The sequence below is a fragment of the Pagrus major genome, chromosome 15, assembly GCF_040436345.1.
Source record: "Pagrus major chromosome 15, Pma_NU_1.0".
Lineage (NCBI taxonomy): Eukaryota > Metazoa > Chordata > Actinopteri > Spariformes > Sparidae > Pagrus > Pagrus major.
Window position 1 is genome coordinate 9,231,726 of NC_133229.1, and position 21,697 is coordinate 9,253,422.

The 21,697-nt window shown below is 41.5% G+C and overlaps 1 protein-coding gene across 1 annotated transcript in view; it reads right to left on the reverse strand.

Annotated features, from left to right (window-relative positions):
- Positions 1 to 21,697, reverse strand: part of dst (dystonin) — a 116,891-nt gene that overhangs the window by 62,097 nt on the left and 33,097 nt on the right. The window contains exons 8-35 of the mRNA XM_073481627.1: positions 20,996 to 21,088; positions 12,265 to 12,431; positions 12,029 to 12,141; positions 11,767 to 11,873; positions 11,566 to 11,685; positions 11,136 to 11,231; positions 10,919 to 11,046; positions 9,204 to 9,297; positions 8,957 to 9,111; positions 7,856 to 8,327; positions 7,643 to 7,771; positions 7,090 to 7,167; positions 6,842 to 7,003; positions 6,457 to 6,561; positions 6,207 to 6,302; positions 5,999 to 6,124; positions 5,757 to 5,909; positions 5,279 to 5,433; positions 5,048 to 5,174; positions 4,742 to 4,925; positions 3,910 to 4,067; positions 3,640 to 3,818; positions 2,947 to 3,085; positions 2,667 to 2,860; positions 2,420 to 2,582; positions 2,260 to 2,343; positions 1,970 to 2,077; positions 1,775 to 1,873 (exon numbers count right to left, since the gene is read on the reverse strand). Coding sequence (XP_073337728.1) covers positions 1,775 to 1,873; positions 1,970 to 2,077; positions 2,260 to 2,343; positions 2,420 to 2,582; positions 2,667 to 2,860; positions 2,947 to 3,085; positions 3,640 to 3,818; positions 3,910 to 4,067; positions 4,742 to 4,925; positions 5,048 to 5,174; positions 5,279 to 5,433; positions 5,757 to 5,909; positions 5,999 to 6,124; positions 6,207 to 6,302; positions 6,457 to 6,561; positions 6,842 to 7,003; positions 7,090 to 7,167; positions 7,643 to 7,771; positions 7,856 to 8,327; positions 8,957 to 9,111; positions 9,204 to 9,297; positions 10,919 to 11,046; positions 11,136 to 11,231; positions 11,566 to 11,685; positions 11,767 to 11,873; positions 12,029 to 12,141; positions 12,265 to 12,431; positions 20,996 to 21,088 — 3,984 coding nt within the window. The remainder of the gene's footprint in view (positions 1 to 1,774; positions 1,874 to 1,969; positions 2,078 to 2,259; positions 2,344 to 2,419; positions 2,583 to 2,666; positions 2,861 to 2,946; positions 3,086 to 3,639; positions 3,819 to 3,909; positions 4,068 to 4,741; positions 4,926 to 5,047; positions 5,175 to 5,278; positions 5,434 to 5,756; positions 5,910 to 5,998; positions 6,125 to 6,206; positions 6,303 to 6,456; positions 6,562 to 6,841; positions 7,004 to 7,089; positions 7,168 to 7,642; positions 7,772 to 7,855; positions 8,328 to 8,956; positions 9,112 to 9,203; positions 9,298 to 10,918; positions 11,047 to 11,135; positions 11,232 to 11,565; positions 11,686 to 11,766; positions 11,874 to 12,028; positions 12,142 to 12,264; positions 12,432 to 20,995; positions 21,089 to 21,697) is intronic.

Consider the following 21,697-nt stretch of genomic DNA (forward strand, 5'->3'; position numbering starts at 1 on the left):
CTATCACTGCCTGCTTGGAAGCGACCTCCTCTTCTAAGTTGCTAATCTTGTGATTATTATCCTGCTCCACGGAGCTTTTCTTGTGCAGCTCTCCTTGAGTGATCTTCAGCTGCTCTTTAAGACCCTCAACCTCTGTGCTTTGGAAAAAGGCGTTTTGTTCCAGTGAGGACTTTGCTCTATGGAGAGCTCTCATTTCCTCTTGAAGTTGATTGACGGATTTCTTCATGTTCGCTGCTTCCTGCTGGAGATCCTCCGATTTCTGTCTCATGCTGTTCCTCTCACTTTCCATGTCCATCTGCAGCTTCTTCAGTCTGTTGTTGCTGTCGTCCAACAGCTTTTTGTAACTTTGTGCTTTCTCCTCAGCCATGTCTGCCCTCTTCTGCACCAGGACTAGTTCGTCTACTTTCTGCTGCAGGGCTTCCGCCATCACGCTCTCATTTTCTCTCACTGTAGATGACTCAGGCTCACTGTTGACTGTCGTCTGACTGTGAGATACCAAAGGCGGCTGAGCCAGAACAATTTCTTTAGCCTGGACTTGCAACTGCTCCTCTGTACCTTCCTCCACATTTATTTTTCTCTGAAGTGTCGGGCTCTGTTTCTCCAGATCTTGGTCTTCATTTATTTTCTTTAAGAGCTCTTCTAGTTTCCTCTGAGCCAGAGACAGCTTGGCCTCTGACTGCTCAATTAGCTGTTTAGTGTGATTTAATTCCTGCTCACTGGCATCTTTGTCTTTCATCGCTATTTCTAACTTGGTGCAATACTGATGAATGTCGTGCTCGAGCTGTGATTTCTGGAAGGTGAGATCATCAATTGTCTTCTGTTGAGTTTCTACTTCTCCTTCCAGCTCTTCCAGCTGTGCTTGTCTCTCAACCAGCAACGCCTCCTGTTCCTGGAGCCGCTGCTTAAGTTGACTAATCTCTACTTCCCCTGCAGCCCTTTGGAGCTCCAGGCTCTCTGTCCTTTTTGCACTCTCGACCTTGTCAAGAGCCTTTCTGCTCTATAATGCAAAAAAATAAGTCATCCACTGTTTCATGTTTCATTGAAAACTATCAAAATGAATTGCAGGAATATTTTCCTTCTTACCAGAATGCTGCAGGGATGTTAAACAATCTCTCCAGGAATGTGCAATTTTCAAGACTGCTTGATTTTTTGGTGAGCCATAAATATTTTGGAGGGTTAAAATGTTAATATTCAGATTTAAGTTTAATGAAATATAAATTTACCATTTATTAATAATGATTATTATAAAGTGTTACCCCTTTGTCCTCTGACATCAACTTGTACCACTCATGGTTTCAACAAATAGGACTGAGAATATCTTTCAGTACCAGAATTTACAAAATACTACACAAACTCCTGGAGAGGTTTCATTTTCCCACAGAACCGGCTCTTATATGAGAGAGGATTTTCGTATAAAAATCTCTCTCCTCCCAGCAAGCCACCGTCACCAGCGATAACTGTGGATGCAGACATGCTCTGCATTTGCACATTTCCTTTGCTTCATCAGCGTAATGAAGCAAAGATCTTCACTCATCTTGAGCTGTCAAGTGAAGAACTTAAAGCAGATAAGGAGTAGAAAAACAGAAGTGTTTTTGTTTGTTGCATCATTTTAGAATTTACTATTTCAAAGTGAAGAAATTAAGAAATGAAATACCTGCAAGCATGATAAGTTAAACATCTACAGTACAGTAAATAGCTCCAACAGTCTGAAAGGTGATGCAAAAGCCACTGTAAATGTAGAAAGCCAGCAAGTCCTAAAATATGAATCTCTCACCTCCTCGTCTTCAGTTCTCTTCAGAGTTTCACTGGCGAACTTCACATACTGTGTCATGAGAGTCACGAGAGCAGTGTAGCGGGTCCGGAGATCCATAAACTGTGTGAAAATGACAAAGAAAAGCAAGTATATCATTAAGATGTACTCCGCATAGAGCAGAGTTGGACTGGACTTAAAGTTAAACCACTGTTTTACCTCTTGCTGGATGGCATCAGAAGAGCTGTTCATCCTCCGTTTCTTGAGAGGGGATTTGTGTTGGGAGTCGACCATCGCTCTGAAGGTCATCAGCTGGAGTTCATAGTCCTAACAAGAGGTTAATGTGAAAGTTTACAAGGTTGTTTCTTTCTCAACGACAGCAGTTTCCACTTTAGATCATCAAGCAGTCTTTACCAAACAAAGCTGGAAAAGACACAAACTTCTAAATTCTAAAATATCAACAAAAATAAAATAAAAGGGATGAATGGAACTGAAATTATTTGGGTTACCTTGATGGCAGATGAGTACTGCTCTGAGTACTTCTGACACTCATCAATTCTGCTCTGTTTGTGTTCAATTTCAGCAACAAGGACCTGAAAAAGACATTATTTTAATATAAATGTACACATCCATGAATATATCTGACAGTGAGGAAGTGAACTCTCCTACCTTCTGTTTGTTTAACAGCTCAGCCAGTGCCTTGCTGTCCTCAGGTTTGTTTTCTTGGGCCTTCAGCTGTGCTGCTTCCATTTCTCTGACCCATTCATCCAGACTACTGTAGGAGTCTCTGTAGTGTTTCAGAGATTTGCTGATACCATCCAGGTCACGAAGCCTGAAATTGAATGAGTATTATCAATGAGCAACACTTACACTTTTAATACTTCACCAAACCATCTGAAGAGTTATTAAGACTAACCTGCTGTCAATCTGAGAGTGAATGTTCTGCCATCTCTCACTCAGCTGATCAGCCTTCTCCTTGTGCCAGTCGAGGTCGAAGTCGCGTTCGTTGTGCGTCTTGAACATGCGGTCGCTGATGACTCGTGCTTTCTGCAGCTCGTCCTCCATGTCGTGGAACACCTCCTGCTGCTCGTCGATCTCTGACCGCCATTGCTATAAACAGAAGGAGGACTCGTCACTCAAAATGAGCTAATAATGTCGCCAATGTGTCTAAAATGTAGAATCCAGTAGTGTTTTACCTTAAGTGTTGATATGACCGACTCAATGGACTTGACGTCAGAGTTCATGGCGTCTTCCTCGTACAGTTTGGATTCGTAGGCCTTAACGAGCGCCTCTGCACTCTGGCTGTGCTTCACCACTAAGCTCACTGTTTTCAGTCTGCAAAACACAGAGAACATGTATTTAATTCAGGTACTTTAAGTTCAAATATCTAACTAGGAAAAAGATCTAAATCAATGTGTCTACAGGTATCAGACACTTATATTTAATGCGTTTAAGGACCTTTTGAAGATAATTTTAAAGCAAATTTAAGAGTGATTTTGAGATAAATCATCTTCAAGCATATTCAAGCATTGCAGGTGAGTATAAAGGTATGTAGTACAGTATGTCTGTGGTCTCATGCAGGGGTGGATTTTATGTACAGTAGGAATATGGCAAATAGATTTAGGTTTAGTTGAAGGTTTAAAGCTTTGCAGCATCAGAAATGTGGACTTTTGCACAGGAGCTTGACTGATTTTCACCAAAAGAAAAAAAAATGACAAAAATTAAAAGATGGGTGAATGAAATTAAATAAAATGTTTATGGCAATTAGGATAAATTTCAAGTTTATTTAATGAAACGAATTTGAGATATATTAAAAGTTTTTTATGGACCTATAGAAACCCTGTAAACGCCACTATTATATTACTTCCAAAAAAAGAGGATTGTCTTACTTGTCCATATAAATGGAGGACATGGAGTACACTTGACTCATGCTCTGAACTAGGACGGTGAGTTCAGAGGAGAGTGTCGGCACAGAAGGAGCACCCGCAGCCTGTCTGAGGAACAGCTCACACTTCTCCTTCATGACGTCAAGGTCCTCCTTCAGTTTGTTCAGCTCCGCTGTCTTCTTCTGCAGGACAACACATAGAAACCACCATTAAAATAACAACACTGTTGAGTCCTTGAATCTGCTAAATGATTATTGATACCCCGATGTGTACCTCATGCTCTGTGATGCGCTGCAGACTCTGCTCCAGGTCGTCTCTCTCCAGTGGTGTGCGGAGTTGCCTGATCAGGTGTTCTTCGTGGGCCTCCAGGTGCATCCGGAAGTTGCGTATTTCTGAGATGTAATGATTGTAGACTGACTCCTCATGTTCCTCTGTTTATGAGAAAGATGTAATTAGTACAAATAATCACATAAGAGCATAAAATATGACAGTGACAGGATGGTTTTGTTGTAGTTTTTGATAACTAGCCAACGTAAAAGGTTGCCTACGTTCCAAAATCACAACTGTTTCATATGAAATATGCCACTACTCGACCAACATGTAATCTAACACACTACCAACAGCTACACAAGTCTGCCTCTAGGTGGCATCATCATCACAGTATAAGGCCAAGTAGGACCTATTACAATGCAGTCAAATCAATGGCACTTTGTACTCTGCTAAGGTGATGTCACACACAAATAAGAAAAAATGGTTAAAATAAGAGCTTTAAAAAAAAAGGGCTTTATATACATGTATATTTGTCCCTGTTTATCAACACAACCTTGTGTAACACCACAACGTAATAAATCAAATGCTCCACCCTATTTAAAACCCATAAGCTCACATTAAGAACATCCCTGTGTTTTCTTTTCATTTGCAGCGAGGCCAAACATCAGCTTAAAAACTCCTCTTAATTCAGTTAAAAACAACAGCATAATTCCAGAAGGCATTAACTTAAGGCTTAACAGGCTTATGGAGCCATGTGTTTCCCTCACGATGTTGTGTTTAATGTACACCAGCAGCTCTTTGCTGGGGGGGGACAGGAGAGGAATGTGAGCCTTGCCTCTTTCTGCAGATCTGAGCAGTTCCTGGTAGTACTCTTTGCAGGCCGCGACGTCTCTCTCCAGCTGGCTACAGTCTGCCACTGTGAACACCTCAGACTCCTCGCTGTCTTCCAGGAACTCGTCGAAGTGGGACTGCAGGTTGCTTAAGACCTGCTGGTGCTCACCGGGTAACATGGTCTTTATCTGTAGTGGTTAGAGGAATAAAAGTGGAAATGAGACAAAAATGCACTTTGCATTTGTCCTCACATGAACATTAGCTGGTGCTGAAGAGTCTAATGAGGGGAAACGTAATGATTCAAACGCACTGAGGACACATTCCAGTTGCGGATGGCTCGTATATCAGCAGTGAGATAATGCCATGACACCACGCTCTTCATGTTGATGTGGGAGTGGTGCCACAGTGCCAGGACGTTCTGGTACAACTGCTCAGTTCTGCAGGGGAAGGAAGGATAATTCATCAGGTCAGGTTACACAATTGGTAAAAGCCATTTGAACTCAAGAATAAAGAATTCTCTAGACAAAAAATGAAGCCTCACTTTGCAGCCATGTCAACAGCCTCTTTGTTGGGTGGGGGCACAGTGAAACACACAGAGGGCACCATGGCCTCGTTCCCTGCCGGGTTAATGACCTTCCACTTGGCTCGGTGAGAGTTATTGGCCAACACGCACTCATCCTCTTTATAGATGGTAATCTGAAAGAGTTGAGATAGAGACACAGAACAGATTTACTATAAATCTTGAATAAACTGAGATTAAGGGGAGACGCTACAGGGGAGAATTTGCCTCCATAATGTGTCTTTGTTCAAATTACACACTTTGTCAGCAGGAACTACTGAGACGGATTTCAACGAAATTTGGATGGAGGATGGATCTTGGCCCAGAACAGACCATATATACTTTTTTTTCCCCTTCAAAAACCATGTCAGAAATTTGACAATTGTTTTTGTATGCCATAATACATATGTGGAGGGGGACTTAAATGTGGTCTAATGAAGCACAGAGAACTTCAGCGTACCTCTATCTGACGATAATCACAGATGGCTTTCACAGGGATGGAGGATCTCAGAGGGCTGTCAGGGTTCCTGGGCCTGAGCTGCACAATATTCTTGGCCCTGCCCACTAACCCGGCCACAGTGCTGCGGTACTGAAGAAGCTGCTCTTTCTCATCCTTGAGATAACAAAAAGAAAAATGTTGTTTTATTCATTCTTATTTACAATATCCACACACACACACTTCACATCTTCCTATCAGTTTACCATGGACTCCTGAATGAGATCCTCCAGTCTGTGAAGGCTGCTCGTTCGATCACAGCTGTATTTTCTCTGAATGGCATCTCGCAGGCTCTTAAGGTAGTCTATGGACTCTTTGGCATCACTGAAAAACTGCACAGGGGTAGAGAGTGAGAAGTTAGACGTGACAACTAAAAAAAATACACCACTGAGTGAAACACAGGCAGCAGCTCACCTCGAAATAAACAGCATTCTCCTTGAGATGCTGTTCTACACATGAGCAGAGCTGTAAGATCCAGCTCCACTGAGTCTGCATGGCAGCTCTGTACGCCTAGAGGAGAAACACAACAAAACCCCAGGTATGATTCTGGAAAATTACAAGACTTCCTTGATCTTTTAATCACTGTGGGAGCTGAATGCAGGGTGGAGACACTATCTAATTATTTTACTGACCGCAGAGCTGAGCATACAAAAAAAGGGCTTACCTCAATTGTAAGCCTGGCTGGGTGGCTCTTGATCATGAGGCGCTCTGCCTTGTCCTGCACAGACTTGATCGCTTCCTCCTTTTCATCCAGCTCCCTCATCAGGTCCTGTGTGGAAGACATTAAGCTGAGTATCTCGTGCATCCAGCAGTGGAAAAGCGCCAGTTGCTCCGTCCTCTCACACAATTTCATATCCTGTCTCACAGCTCTCAGTATGAAATTAATCATTCAGGCAACAATACACAAATCCCTCAACTCAGAGTATTGTTTCGTTAAATGACGCCGCTGTAACACAGCCAAACCTCCACAACCAAAAGTGTCTGAGCAAGCCCCTGTTATTCTGTTTGCACAGTTAATTTCACAGTTTACAGGTCATTGAATGGCTCACCGCGTGGTAGTCTCTTTTCTTGGAGATGCTGCTGTTGCGATCGCTCCAGTCGAAGGCGACCTCCTCTTCTTCCTTCTCGTTCAGCCAGATGAGCTCCTGAGTCGCCTGCGACACGAAGTCAAGGAGGCTTTCCAGGTGGCTCTGTCGCTCTCGTGAACAGCTCTGAAAGGAATGGGCGCCATTCATCAATGCGCATCGCTCATTTAGAGAGTTTGCAGCAGCAAAGTTTTGGATCATGGATCACTTACCAGTAGCCGCTCATACTGTTTTTCTAGTTTGTTGAGTTTGTCTGAATAGGTTAGCTTCAGGGGCATGTTCATCTGAATCTGAGGAAAGAAATGAAGAAATGTATTGGTTTACTTTCATTTATTCAGAGAGTGAAAATAGGGTTAAGGCTGCAAAGATGAGTCAACCGAAAAGAAATGTAGTTGCCAACTATTTTGATAATCAATTCATCATTTCAGTAATTTTTCAAGCAAAAATGTCGAACATTTTCTGGTTCCAGCTTCTTAAATGTAAGGATTTTTCTGTTTTTCTTTGTAATTCATGAAAGTGAATGAAGAGTCTTTGGGTTTTGGACTGTTGGTTGGACAAAAGAAGCAAACTGAGGATGTCACTTTGGGCTTTGGGAATTTGGGATGATGATTTTTTCACAATTTTTTGACATTTTATAGACTAAACAATTAATTGTGAAAGTAATCTGCAGATTATTCGATAAAGAAAATCATCGGCAGTTGCAGCACCATTTCAGGCCAACATTTAGGTTTTAGATTATAAACAAAACAGAGAGGAAACGCTTACCTCACTCAGTTTGGCATCTTTAAGACTCATTTGAAATTCTTCGATGGCTCTGTGTACACTTTTGTGGTTCTCTAAATGCATTTCCACACTTGGCAAATCTGATCCCCACTCTGAACGATCCAGCTGCAACTTTAAAACGAACAAAAAAAAAGAGATTAATATCATGACTCAACGTTACAGCAGATTATACAGAAACTGATGATGACGTCTCACCTGCATCTCATCCACCCAGTTCAGGAGGTCCTGAACAAACTTCATGTTGACCTCCTCCTCGGTCATGTTCTGGTCTGCCAGTGAGGATTTCAGTAAGGGCTTGCGGATCTGCATGTGTTTCAATTGCCTGAGGCTGCCCGGGTCCATGCCGCCGCCGCTGCCGCCCATGTAGCTCTGGACTGAAGTGGGCTGCAGGCCGGGGGTCAAGGCGGGGGTCAAGGACGGGGTGAGGCACGGTGTAAGGCTAGAGGTGAATGTGGACCCAGGGGTGCCTAACCCCCCTGGGGTGAGTGCAGGAGTGAGGACTGGTGTCAGGTTTGTGTTGATGTTCTGCGAGAAGCCGGAGTTCAGGCTTTGCGTGATGCCTGAGATCATCATTTTGGTTTGTTCCGTCGTCAGGGTGCGACCTTTGCTGTACACGGAGGAACACTCGGATCTCAGGGCGAGGAGGTCATCCCGGAGCTTCGATACCCTGAAACCAAACAGGAACAACAATATGAGATGGATTGAAGCAAAGGGGAAAATCCAATCTGTTGTATTAATTTTTAATAAAATGTTTATTTATACTTATGCATATTTGGATTATACACATCTGCGTCAAGAAATTTAGAAAAAAGAGAAAGAAGAACTATTCACAGCTCAGCTAAGAAACATATGATATCAACAATCATAACGTAATATATAGTGGGTGGCAGGGTTTAGAGCCAAGATAAAGCTGTTTTGTTTCTGTTTGTTTGGCAGCAGTAACAGGATATGCAGGCTCCAGACTGATTTCTCACAGTGGTTGCACAGGAAAACGGGGAAAAAATGTGCAGATACATGTTTTTTCTTAATTTCGTTTACACACAACAGGAAATTGTGACAACCAATTGTTTAAAAAATGAGATGCAACATTTCAGATGCACAGGCAGCATGTTTGACATAAATAGTCACACCCTGCAGCAAGAAAGCTTTCTCCTTTCCATAGCTTAATTTGGGATGATGATCACAAATTCATATTTATCATATTTTGATACAAATAAAAGTAGAAAGTAGTAGAAAGTAAAAAAAGTGTGAGTTTTGCCAGTGTGTTGTTTTTTTACAAGAGGATATGCTCTGTACCTTTGCACGAGCTGATCTGCGAAGGGGAATTTCCCATCCAGGAGAATCTGGATGTCCACCACTTGTTGTCTGAGGATGTTCTCACACTCCAGAAGGTAGCCGGCGATCTCAGCTTCATGTAGGAACTGAATACCAGACTCGAGACGTTTTGCATCCTTATCAGAAGAAACAAAGAGACTCAAGCTCAAGATAAATAATGAATAGTCTGTGCTGTTTGATCCCCACTTAACATTAAGTCAAAACTCACAGACTGCAGTGCAATTCTTGCCAACGCCAGCTTGTCCTCTCCGTTCACACAGTCCCGCTGGACCCTGTTGGCAATCTGCTGCAACATCTCAAGCCTGCAAAAACAAAATGGTAGAAGTGTTACTTTACAGCTGTTATCACTTTAACAAACACAAACACCAAGCGCACTCGAACATCACCTGGATCCGTAGGCAATGCTGTTATTGAGAAAGATTGAGCTGTTGATTTGTAAAGGCTCCATGAGAGCGGTGTCATTGGAGCACAAACTGTTGTAGCTGCTGTTGCTTATAGACGACATCCCGCTCAGATAGGCCATCTTACTTCACCGCTGCTGCTACCTGCAGCCACTCAAACAATCACTGTGACATTTCTCATCCTAATGGCCCCTCTGGAAGGGTCCCGGCCTCGAGCTCGCCTAACTGAGGGAGCCGCCTTCAACCCACCCATATTTATAGCAGCACAGCCAGGTGAGGGGCGTTGTAAAATGAATCCCACCCCTGAATAATGTGCTGCCTTCGGGGATAAAAACTAAACAGCAGGTTGAGACAGTACACCTTTATACCAGCTGACACTGTATAAAGCGCTGCCAAAAGGGCTGGATGGCTGTCTCTGAAAGTTTTCACCACACCCAACATTAATAACGTTGTGTTTATACACTGTGAAGGCAGGGATGGAGATGATAACATGTCGAAACTATTGTCAACAGAGAAGTAAAAAAATGACATTTGAGCTTCCATAGCAATGAGATCAACTGCAAGTAAACACACAGAGCTAAAGTTAAAAAACTTGACTGAGCTTGCCATGAGAGAGCAGTCGCTCTTTAATATATCAGAAAATGTCTCCACTGAAGCATTCAAAACTTATACTAAAGTCTGCTGGTTTTCCTTCAGCGGCGTGTAAATATTCAAGCTAATAGTGTGTGAGCGCCTAACATCTGAATTTTACTAGTCATGCATCATCGGTGTAGTCTGATGACGAGAGACAGTAAAGTAGAGACCACAGTGTGCACATGAAAAACCACTTCTCCAATCTTATTGTCTTCATGTGATTGGAGAGACCTGGATGCGGTGTGCTCACACCTGATCTGTGGCTGTCTGTGATGGGAACTGGGACATCTATACTGGAGTTATCAGTTTATGAAGGACCAGCCGTGGCTACAGTAACTCCATTTTTTCTGAAGTCTCTCATTACTCAAGCATATTTTTCAGTAGGTGCTTTTGTAAACGATTCATGTTTTCTGCATGTTTTGCGAATCACTCGATCATGTGTAAAAAGCAGAACGCTCGGCCGCTCATAAATATGTTGATAGAAATCAAATTGTGGCGTGCAACGTGCCTGTGAGGGGATTTCTACATCGACATCAACACTGATCCTCATCTTCAGTTTCAGTAGAGACATTAGTCGGCTTGTAATACGATGCTGGAGCGCTCCGCCTGCACCAACCTCAGAAGCTGTTGTGCTGAGTCATGTAGCATATTCGCTCCTTTATCTAGCTACCTTTTTTTGAAAAGCTCATGACAACAATAATTCTTGCTAACGCTCACACATTTTGTCATATAAAACACCAGTTGCGTGTCACTTCAACACTCTTAGTTAAATGGTGACTTATGGCTGAGAAGTAATCTGTAATATTAGGCTGTAAAGACTATAAAGATTAGACCTTATAATGCTGAGCCAGGCAGGACAGAGTATAATACGCTCAGTGGCTGCACATACCTTTCCACCTCAGGCCTCAGGCTCTTCTCTCGCTCCAGCATGGCAACAATTAATTTACCCCATTCCTTCTCCACATCGTTCGGGTGGTGACCCGGGGGCAGCTGGATACGTCCAAACTCGATCCACATCTGTCGGCCAAACAGAGACTTGTTACCACTACAGTGTGTAGGACTAAAACCATCAAACCAACGTGCTCTCGTGTTGTGCATTTGCATACCTCGAGCATTTTATAGAGATCTTTGATTTTTGTCTTCTCGTTCTCTTTCTGCGGGATTTCGTGTTCTTTAAACTGCAGATACTGTGTGTAAAGTGCCTGTGAAAGGAAGCAGAGATCACAATGAAAGATGCAGGTGAAATCTCTCTCAGCATACTTCCGTACCCCCTCTTTGTCTTTAAAACAGCTGCGTAAAAGCGCCTTAACCGATAACAGCTATCGACGTCTTGCAGCAAATGGATGCTGCTGCTCTCTCGAATCCATCAATACCTCTTTGAGTCTCAGTTACAGCAGACAGATGCTGCATGTGAGCTATCTAAAGCAGATTGTTATCCCTACCTCACCGACGATTTATGCAGTCTTTAAAATGAGACAGCCGAAACTCAACTTATGCAAAACAAAGCAAATAATAAGGATTCAAATCCTTGAGTACCTTGATTTCCACAGGGTTGTTGGGGAATGATCTATCTGACATTATGGCCACATTGTGTTTGATCCACTGGCTGAGGTATTTGATCATGTTCTGGTACTCCACCCATTTGATATCAACATCCTGTTCAGAGAGAGAGAAGGATCATCAGCAATAAAGCACTTCTCAGCACTTGGATTGGGCGGACCAATGTTATCCACTTACATTAGGGCTGATTCCATCAACACCGTCGGGTACTTTAGGGAAGGCATCGTACAGTGTCGAGACGTACGTGATGACTGATTTCTCATCTGGAGACTGAACGTCTACGTCTGAGGAGGGAGGTAAAAGCCAAAATGGTCACGAATGCAACACATGACAATCAGCTGTACAGAATCCAAGCTTCCCTCCACATGATTTATAGCGCAGAGGTGTTCAAAGAGTGTTTTTCAACAAATCCAAGTATGACAGTGTGAATGGAGCTCACCCTCGGGGTCCAAGAGTCTGGCCACACCCAGCTGCTCTGCTACACCAAACGCGTGCTCCAAGTTTGATCTGTTGGTCTGCGTCGACACACGGCTCATGTCAACCATGTCCGGCCTGCACGAGAGAGAAAGAGAGACTATAAAGACAGCAAAAATCAAGGCATGACAACTAAAATAAAGAGGGGAAGATACCCTAAAGTTCTAAAAAACCCTTGCAGTTCCTTCAGTGTTACTGTACCTGTATTTATGAATGACGGCGTTAAATAGCCTCCCATCCCTCCAGGAGGTTGTGAAGTTGTCACATCGTACACCCACGTAGCCCTCTGTTATCTGCTTGGACCAAAGCAGCAGCCTCTCCTTGGCTGTCATGTCCTCGGACTCCCCTGTCACGTGGATCTCCGAGATCTGTCACAATAAAAAAAACAGTCAAGATGTTAAATATAAGTTGCACCAACGTTAAATGTCCAGTTGTGGAGGCTTGAAAATCTAACCCACAAAGTTGTGACCAAAAACCCTGTGAGATTAGGCATGGTAACAGCACCATCTTGATATAGGGCTGTGTGATATGACAATATACTACAGTGTGAGAAGAGAAAACATCTGTCGTTTCATATTATGCTTGTTTATTTCATGTCGCACATCACACTCTTTACACCAATATTCTTTGTCATTTTGATGACGCTTTGAGATATTTAAGGCATGAATATTTGCATTATGTTAACAAAAATAAACATGAAGGAGAGTGAACGTGACACGGAACAAAGTTATTTCAAAAAGCACGACTACGACAAGCCAGAACAAAAGGAGGAGCTCCTACCCAAAAAGGAGCTAATATATAGATACTCTGTGTGTATGTAGAAAGTATATATGTATGTAAATCAACTAACTTATTTTACTTTCCTCTTTTTTTTCTAATTCACTTCATTATCATTTGTATGCTTAGTAGTAGTAATTGATGTATTTTTTTAGCATCCTTACAATAAAGTACAAAAAAAGAAAAGTGTTTTTCACTGTTTTTAAGTTTTATCCACTAATATTTTAGACTTTGTTACATTCTTAATTGAAAATTTGCACAGAGCCTCTAAATAAAAGGAGAGAATGATCAAATATGAGCGTGTACCTTATATAGATGGAGTATATAATATGAAAAAAGGTCTCTCCATGTGGTCATGTTATATAAGCTATTTAATCATTGAATTTACAGCAAATACGTGATAACATGATATATATAGTCATCTGGATATGAAACAACTGATTGATTCATATCCAGATGATTGATTTTGGTCCTATCACACAGCCCTGCCTAATGCATTCAGATGTAATGACACCACAAACTAAAATCTTTGTTTCAACATAGACATCACAAAGATACTATTTATTGTAATAAGACAAAAAAATTTAAGAAAAAAAAGAATTACAAAAGTTATTATAATGACAGTAAAAGAATATAATGTAGAGAGGGAACGTCCTTTAGTAACGTTCCTCAAAACGTATTCAATGTTCCCTGAAAGTCCCTAAATAACCCTTTAAAGAACGCAACTCACATCACAACCTTCTGGGAACATTCTGGGAACGTTAAAAGGCAAAGTCCATACACCAGGGGGGACGTTCTCAGAACGAATTTCTAGCTGGGATGTATTTAATTTCATAAGACTCTATTGTTAATGAGTTTAAAGTTTCCTTATCTGGTTCACTAACAGCTCTGTTCGCACTTTAAACATGTGAAGTGGCAGCTGGTTGGAGGTGTGAGATAGAGATGTGTAATAAATAGTTTTACAACATTTCATACTGACGATTAAGATGACGCAAAACAAACAATGCCACCTCACAGGTTGAGTTCCACAGTGCTGCTGTAGCACAGGTATCCCTGGTTTCCCAACCAGCCAGATAAGGAACGACCACTACAGACATAATTCTGCCAGAGAGCACATGTAACACATCTGCAAAGGTTTGTTTCCACTTTCTATATCATCGAAAATGTTCTGCCACAACACGGTTTGAAAAAGAAACACAGACAGAAGAGCAGCAATCAATCATCCATCAATCAATCAATCTCTATTACACCCTGAGGGGGGAATTTGCAGCCAGGCGCCCTCAGTCATAAAAACAGCAGTGAAAAACAGAAACAGAAAGAACTGTCAGGCATACAGAACACAACAGCTCTGCCTGGATCAACACAGACACAAACATCACCATCCTCAAGAAAAAAACTTCCAACTTACACACAGCTTCAAACATTTATACAGTGCAGTTGAGGTGAGTATGACCGGGCATGTTAACGGGGCATACAGCCACTAAAAGAAAGGTTGATTTGATCCTTTTAGTCCTGCTGGGACCCAAAACATAGGATGATCTGGTCTTCATAAGAACACACTTCTTAAAAATCAAAGAGCTGAATTTTACTGCATGTAGGAAACTCAGAAGGATAAAACAGATTCAATAAGAGCAACAAAAAAAGAAAATAAAGGCGCTGTTGTGCTTTCTTACAAACAAAATTACTGTTATCTGTCAATTACTGTCCCAAGACGTTTGCAGTTATCTATCAGATTGATTTCAGAGCGCTGCTGCGTGACAGCTGATCTTGAAGGAGGAACAGATTTCCTCAAATCAACAAAAACAATCATATAAATAAAAAAAGAGAATAAATACCATTCACTTTCACAAACTTCAGTCTACAAGTCTCTAATGAACCCTGTGCAATCACTATAATATGAAACATGACCAACTGTTCCATCACTATAATATGAAACATGACCAACTGTTCCGGGTGACTAATTAAGTGTGAACACCTAATTCATGATCTGAATGTACTCAACAAAACCAAAGCCTCCTCAGTGAAGGTGAAAAACAGGAACAGAGCCTGTTCATCACTCCAAAACTGACAAATCTCACAGAAAGCTCTTAAATCTAAGATACCATTTTTTCCGATTCTGTCAAACATGATCTCTCAAGAAAAACACATTTTATTTTACTTAGTTTCCACTGAAAGAGTCGCTTTTCCATTACACATGTGAATGATTTCCTTGGTTAACTATTGCTTGGGCAATGACAGATACTGTTCCTGTCCCTGCATACAGATGAGCAGCACAAAAATCTGATGATGCTGCCAAAGTACTTTTGACATTCTTTTCTGCACAGGTCATGCTTGTGGTGTAGAAATGCTTTCTATAACACATGATTGTTGAGTTGTTGGCTGCATCCACATGTCCAAGTCTGTCCACAGACTTGACATGATGTGATTATGCCACAGTACATACAACTGAAGTCCACAAGTCCAGAGGGTGGACATTTGGACTCGGCCAAAGCGTCTCCAAGAATGACCGTGAACACAGACAGAAAGACACCTCAGTGATAACATAACGCTCTACAAACAACGGGCCACGCTGATGAGCACTTAACAATGGGGATCAAGTCTTTAATGCCTAATGAATTCATGACTCGGGATGATTTAATGCATGAATAAATACAGACTGTATCATTAATTCCTGTTGCTTACAATTAACAAGCTACTTTCACTTTATGTGATTCGTTCACACTTCATAGATCATCAGTTAAAGTATGTTGATTCATACTGTAGTTCGCTCGTGCATTAATACATTAATTGATATGTCACCAAATCAACTGGATTTAAGTTACATAAAACTCTATTTTAGGCCCAATTTTTTTGCTCAGCCTCAGTGAGAGCAGAATAGCACCTTTTCTCATAGAGATGAGGGAAGCACAGTATATATCAGATCAATACTGGGAAATTTATATTATCGAATATTTATTGTATCAGTGAAATTATAGTCGACATCAGTCAACTTTCATTGACCTAATAAGCAAAGTATTTACAAACTCAAATATAGTAGGTAGGTGTTTGCACCTTGAAAGTTGGTTTGCCATTCGCCAATAAACAGAACAAGAAGAAGTAGAAGAAGAAGAAGAAGAAGAAGAAAAAGAAAGAGAAAAAGAAGAAGTTTTAACTCATTAGAGCTGTGGAATATTTAATCATCCATCTTTGCTGACAACATCATCTTAACCTTTCTTATCCTCAGTTGTGCATAAACTTCTTTTTAAAAAATAAAAATGTGAAATTGTCAGTTATCTGTCTCAGTATCGACCTTGAGAAGTAGGTAATTATTGGTTACTGGCATTGGCTGAAAAAAATCCATATTGTGCGTCCCTAATACAATTTTTATTTTATCAGCCTGGAAGCGTCAGATGTTAATATCTACATTATAAACATCAATACAGTTACATAAATGAAGTTTTATGAAACTGAAATCCAGGTAACTTGATTAATTGATGTGTTTTAACTGTGATCACATAAAGTCAGAGACTTGACCAGTTGTTAATATTTAGCATAAGGGACTGAAGTATCATGTATTGATTCAAACATTCAATCATCATGAGTCATGTATTAGTTAGGCACTACTCAAGTATATGATTTGAACTCTTATTATAAAGTGCTGCTGCTGAATTACACCCCCACACCTCTATTAATAACAGGTTATAAGTTTACCTCCTGTTGGAAGGAAATACATTTGGCAGGAGCTGGAAGATGTTCTTCGTAACCAGAGGAGATGGAGGCCCTCCGTCTCCTCCTCCTGTGTGCCTGAGAGCCCCATATAATCTTGGCAAACGTTTCCTCGCTCCCTGGTCTGTCATTACCCCTCAGAGTCCTCAGCATGTGCTCCACTGCTCCAAAGCTAACAGCCCTCCTTAACTGACGTCGAAGCAGCTTCTTCGCCAGCAGACCATCCTTAGCTGGGGCACCTCTGGAAGTTGTGCCATGAAGCTTTGCCTCTACAGCGAACCGGCTTCTATCACCATCCGTCTCCTCTGAAAACCTTCCTGACCTGTAGGGTAACCTCTTGCTGATTTGATTACTGGAATCTCTGAGGATTAAAACTGGTACCTCTCCGACATAGACACCCCTGCTGAGGCTTTCTTGCCTGGATAGGTGTGTCTCCACCTGTGAAGGTTTATCCAGCTCTACTTGGGGCTCCTCAGTGTTCCCACCTGGGCCATGTTGAGGCTCTGCACCACTGCAAATGGCCTCGCTTGTAACAGCCTCACTTCCAGGACTCCTGGGAGATACAACTGGCTGAAAATCCTCTGATTTCCTCTTCTTCCTCTGAAAATAGCGGCGACCTTTGAGCTCTTTAGATTCTGGCCTCAGTGGAGCTTTCTTGGGGTCGACATAGCATTCCTCTTTAGGTCCTCGAACACAGCCACAGATGTTTCCCATGGCTGACAGTCGTACACTCCCTTACCCATGGACTGTGCTGAACTCCCAACAGCGAGCCTTTTTCAGTATCCAGTGAGCTCCGCTCGGTCTGCCGAGTCACTATCCCAGAGACAGAAAGTCATTTTCAGACGGTACAGTGGCAGACAACCCGGCAGCCGGAGATAAAGCTCCACTCAGTCCAGAGATTTCCTTTCATTGACTCCCAGCTGAGAACTGGTCACACTTTGGCTCTCTCCCTCACTGCATGTCTTTCTCCTCTGACACTGGAATCCTTTCTGACCTTTGAAACATTTCTCTTGCTTTGCTAATCCAGCACAAACGCCATAAATGCACACACAGACGTGGCCCACGTGCTTATAGCTCTCAGCTGAGCAGGAGAGAAAAGACTTGTGGACAGACCTGTTTCAGGCTGGACAGACTGCTTCGTCTACACAGTAAACATGCGCACGTAAGAGCCACCTCTTAGGTTTCCTAATATTTCTGTCTGTAATGAGAGGGTGAAGGGAGGACAAGGGAAGGCCGGCTATTATGCTCTGAGAAACTTTGGCTCAGCACGTTTGGCTGCGTGAACTGGAGCGGAGTCCCAGCCGGTGAGAAATGCTTTGAAAACCAGAACAGCGTGGGTCAACCAGAGCGGCAGGAGCAGAGGCAAATCCGAGCTGGACAACAAAGTGCTTTCACTTTGTGTATTAATCAAGCTACGTACAATGGTGGAAACAGAGGTGGGGCTTGGAAGTCCAATGGTTTAAACAAACACTATTATCTGAGCAGATCACCACCACCGCAGTTCACAGGGGGGCAAACGCTCTGACCAGGAAGTGATTCACCCTATAAAACCATTACAGCAACTATAAGATAACACTGGATGACAGAGTGTGGCGCAAGCCCACTGTGGAGAAATCTATACTGTTATTACACTGCAGAGAGAGAAATAAGTCGTGTGTGAAAGAGTAAATGTGTTGCCACCACACAGCTCGAACTAAAAATAACAGCGTGTCACTGTGAGCGCACAATATTTGAACGCCAGTGAAGTTTCCCTGAAGGTCAAAGTCACCTGACAGCCAGCACAGTTCAAACTACAGAGAGCTGATTACCCCAAGTGCTTCTTATAGCTATCTTATCATCAAACTATCAAATACTGATATCATGTCCTTATCAGATTAAGTTAAATTACATTAAAATTATGGTTTATAGCATTTATATGACTTCTACTGGAGATACTTTTTTTTGATTGACAGGGTTTTAATAACAGTGAGTGAATGCAGTCAATGCAATGACTCATGAATGTGTGAACATGTGAATGTACACACACAGACAGTGACAGTCATCCGGGCAAAACAAACAACCAAGCGTAGAAACACCTGACAGCAGAGTGTTGTCATGGTGGTCACCAGCTACAGGAAAATACAAAAACATTCTAGTGTGGCAGCTTCAAAAAAGGAAGCACAGTGGCTAGCTTTGGGCGTAGGCGCACCGAGCCAAGGGTGTAGTTAAAAAACTTTATTGGTTAGGGCAGATCAGGGTCAAAGAAAAACATCACAAAAGGAAAAAAAGTAGCTGGTTTCAACCCACAGAGTCTTCCTCAGGGCGAAGAAGAGTCAACCAGAGAAAGACAGAGATTAGTTATACAGACAATAAGTGGCCACGAGGCTGAACGAAACCTGCATATCACACATTAAAACTACCACAAAGGAAAATTAAGAGAGGAAGTAAATAGTAACAGTGATAGTTATATCCATAACAATAATACCAACATATCAAGCCAGTTTACAGAGAAGGTCTGAAATCTATTTCCTGGATACACCAAAGCATCACATTTATAAAATACAATAATGATACTACCCCTAATAGACCGCTCCACAAACTCAACATCCTCCATTTTCAAAAGGCTGTTGTTGCCATTATGACAACAATGGAAATGGTATGCCATAGGGTAATCTACATTATAGTTTTTATAGTTTATTTGTGTTCTGCCACTCTATTTTTCAAACGCTGAAAACGTGATGTGAGGCGGTGCACAACTCCCTTACAAACTATTTTTGTGTATAATATTCAAGCAATGATAAGGAGGGTTAAGGTTTGCATACATTGAAAAGTCCAGTCACAGTGGCAGCCACGTGTAATGATGAAATCAACTTCTTATCTGTACAGACATGACCAAACAATGGATAGTGCCTGAAACACCTTGACAAAAAGTCAGCAAAGCAAATAGAGAGGGCACACACCCTGTATCAATTCATATAATTAAAAAAAAAAACCCACCCTGCAGCAAGAAGAAAAGCACATTAAGTCTGGCCCCTAAAAAACCTCTGTCCTTAAACAGGAACAGATCCTGGACACGTGAGTCCAAATCCTTTCATATAAAAGCATTTAATATAATAACAGAGTTCTGCTCATACATGTTGATCTGCCATCAGTCATCGTTACATAATAAAGCCAAAAGGTGTATAGCACAATGTACTCCCCATAAGTGCCCTGCTATCCTTCCAAATCAAGAAGAAACAGGCCCATCGCTGGCAGAATAACTGCTCAAGGGCTTGCGTGAGACTGACAGCAGCAGGTGCTGGCACCATCACAGACGCTACCTGTCAGCGCGTTGGAGTCCAGAAGAAATCATATTAACTACTTTCCCCTCATTATTTCAATAAGGACATTAGTCGCACAGATGCATCCTTGTTCTAAAACATTAATACAAAGCCTCAATTCTTAAAGACTACTAGAATATTCCTGTCCAGCACCAACATCTGAGTCATGTACTAAGTGCCAAAGATATTAATAATGCAACGCAGGACAGTCAGAGAGAGGGGGAGAGATGCAGACGTGTTTAAAGTATGACGTTTGTGCATACTGTTGGATTTTTGGATAGATACTGTGAATACTTCAGCAGACACCTGGATTTTCTGGCATGCACAAACAGAGCAACCCACTTGACATTTATTATTCCCTAAGAGAACATTTTGTTGAGAACATGAATATCAGGGAGAAATAAAAACTGAGCCTAGAGCACAAAATATCTTGAAAACCACTAAAACGCTCTTCAAAAGTTTTTCTGAGTGTAATCACACACTAATTCTTGGTTGTACTGATGTTAACAAGGTTAAAACACTGTAGACAAAGTAGAATCTGGCTTTAATTTCATGTATTACATAGACAAAACAAAACTACTTTCAAGCCATTTATCACCTGCATTCACATCCAATGCAAATTCAATACACTGTGTGAATGCCAAGAACTTTTGCTACTAGAAGCAACCTGTTACAACTCCATCTGAATCCAACACGAACCACAGTGCCAGGTCAACAGTTACATCACACGCATCAATAATCTTCAGTAAGTCAGACAGCAATCATTCAGCATGTGGTACGCTGCACAACTTTGACACCTTGTGGTCAAAAGCAGAAAGATCCACTGGGTGCGAGTGTGAGCTTTTTTTAAAAGCATTAATCTGGAGGGACTCTGACAAGCTATTACACAACACAATCCCCAAACATGCCAGCGCTCTGTAGCACAGAAATAAAGGAGACGCTGTTGGAAATCCTCTGCATTAAAATGTCGACAATATTCAACAGATCAACATGGAGTCGGTGTAAAGATGAGGAACACAATCATTACAAATTAACAGCCTTTATCAGCATCTACATGTTACATAATGAAATAAAAGCAATAGCAATCCATTATGCTGGTAATAAATAATCTTAATTACTTGGCTATTAAATCATGAGATATAAACACTGACCTGAAAGTGCAGAATTATGGTCCAGATCAATCCCAGGGTCAGTTTTGGGTTACCGTCTGTGATGTCATCATTCCTGATATTTACAAGTTTGACCTGTTGACAGAAAACACATGATTAATACACTGAATAATAAGCGCTCAGATGCTGCCTTTCAGTAAGTAAATGATGGCATTCGCCTTCACATTGATTTGGTGAATTAAATACAAGTGCAAGCAAAATGTTCAAGTGCAATATCAAAATCGCAAAAGCTGCAATTCTTTAATAATAAAGGTAAAATGTGCGACAAAACAGCATTATATACATGTTTGTTGACTTCACATCTGCATGATTTTTATAGTTTGTTGTTCAGTGAAACTGAAAACTGTGATGTAAAAATGACCATTCCCACTAATCCTAACTCATATAGTAATATCAGTCAAAACAATCAGATATTTTTTATCCTATCATACAGCCCAAACATGAGTGCAACTGTGTTTTGTCTATTTTGACTCACATGCCTGTCATTCCACAAGCACCACAAGGTGGCACAATACTCATTATGTTATGTCAGAGAGCCCTGTTACTGTAATCAGTGGGTCTGAGCTGACACAGAGAATAAATGCTGCTACTAATTAAATACTATAAACCTGCTACGAATGTTTTATCTAGCATACATCAGAGGGGGAAAATAATGTGTATGTAATGTGTCACAACAGGGAGATC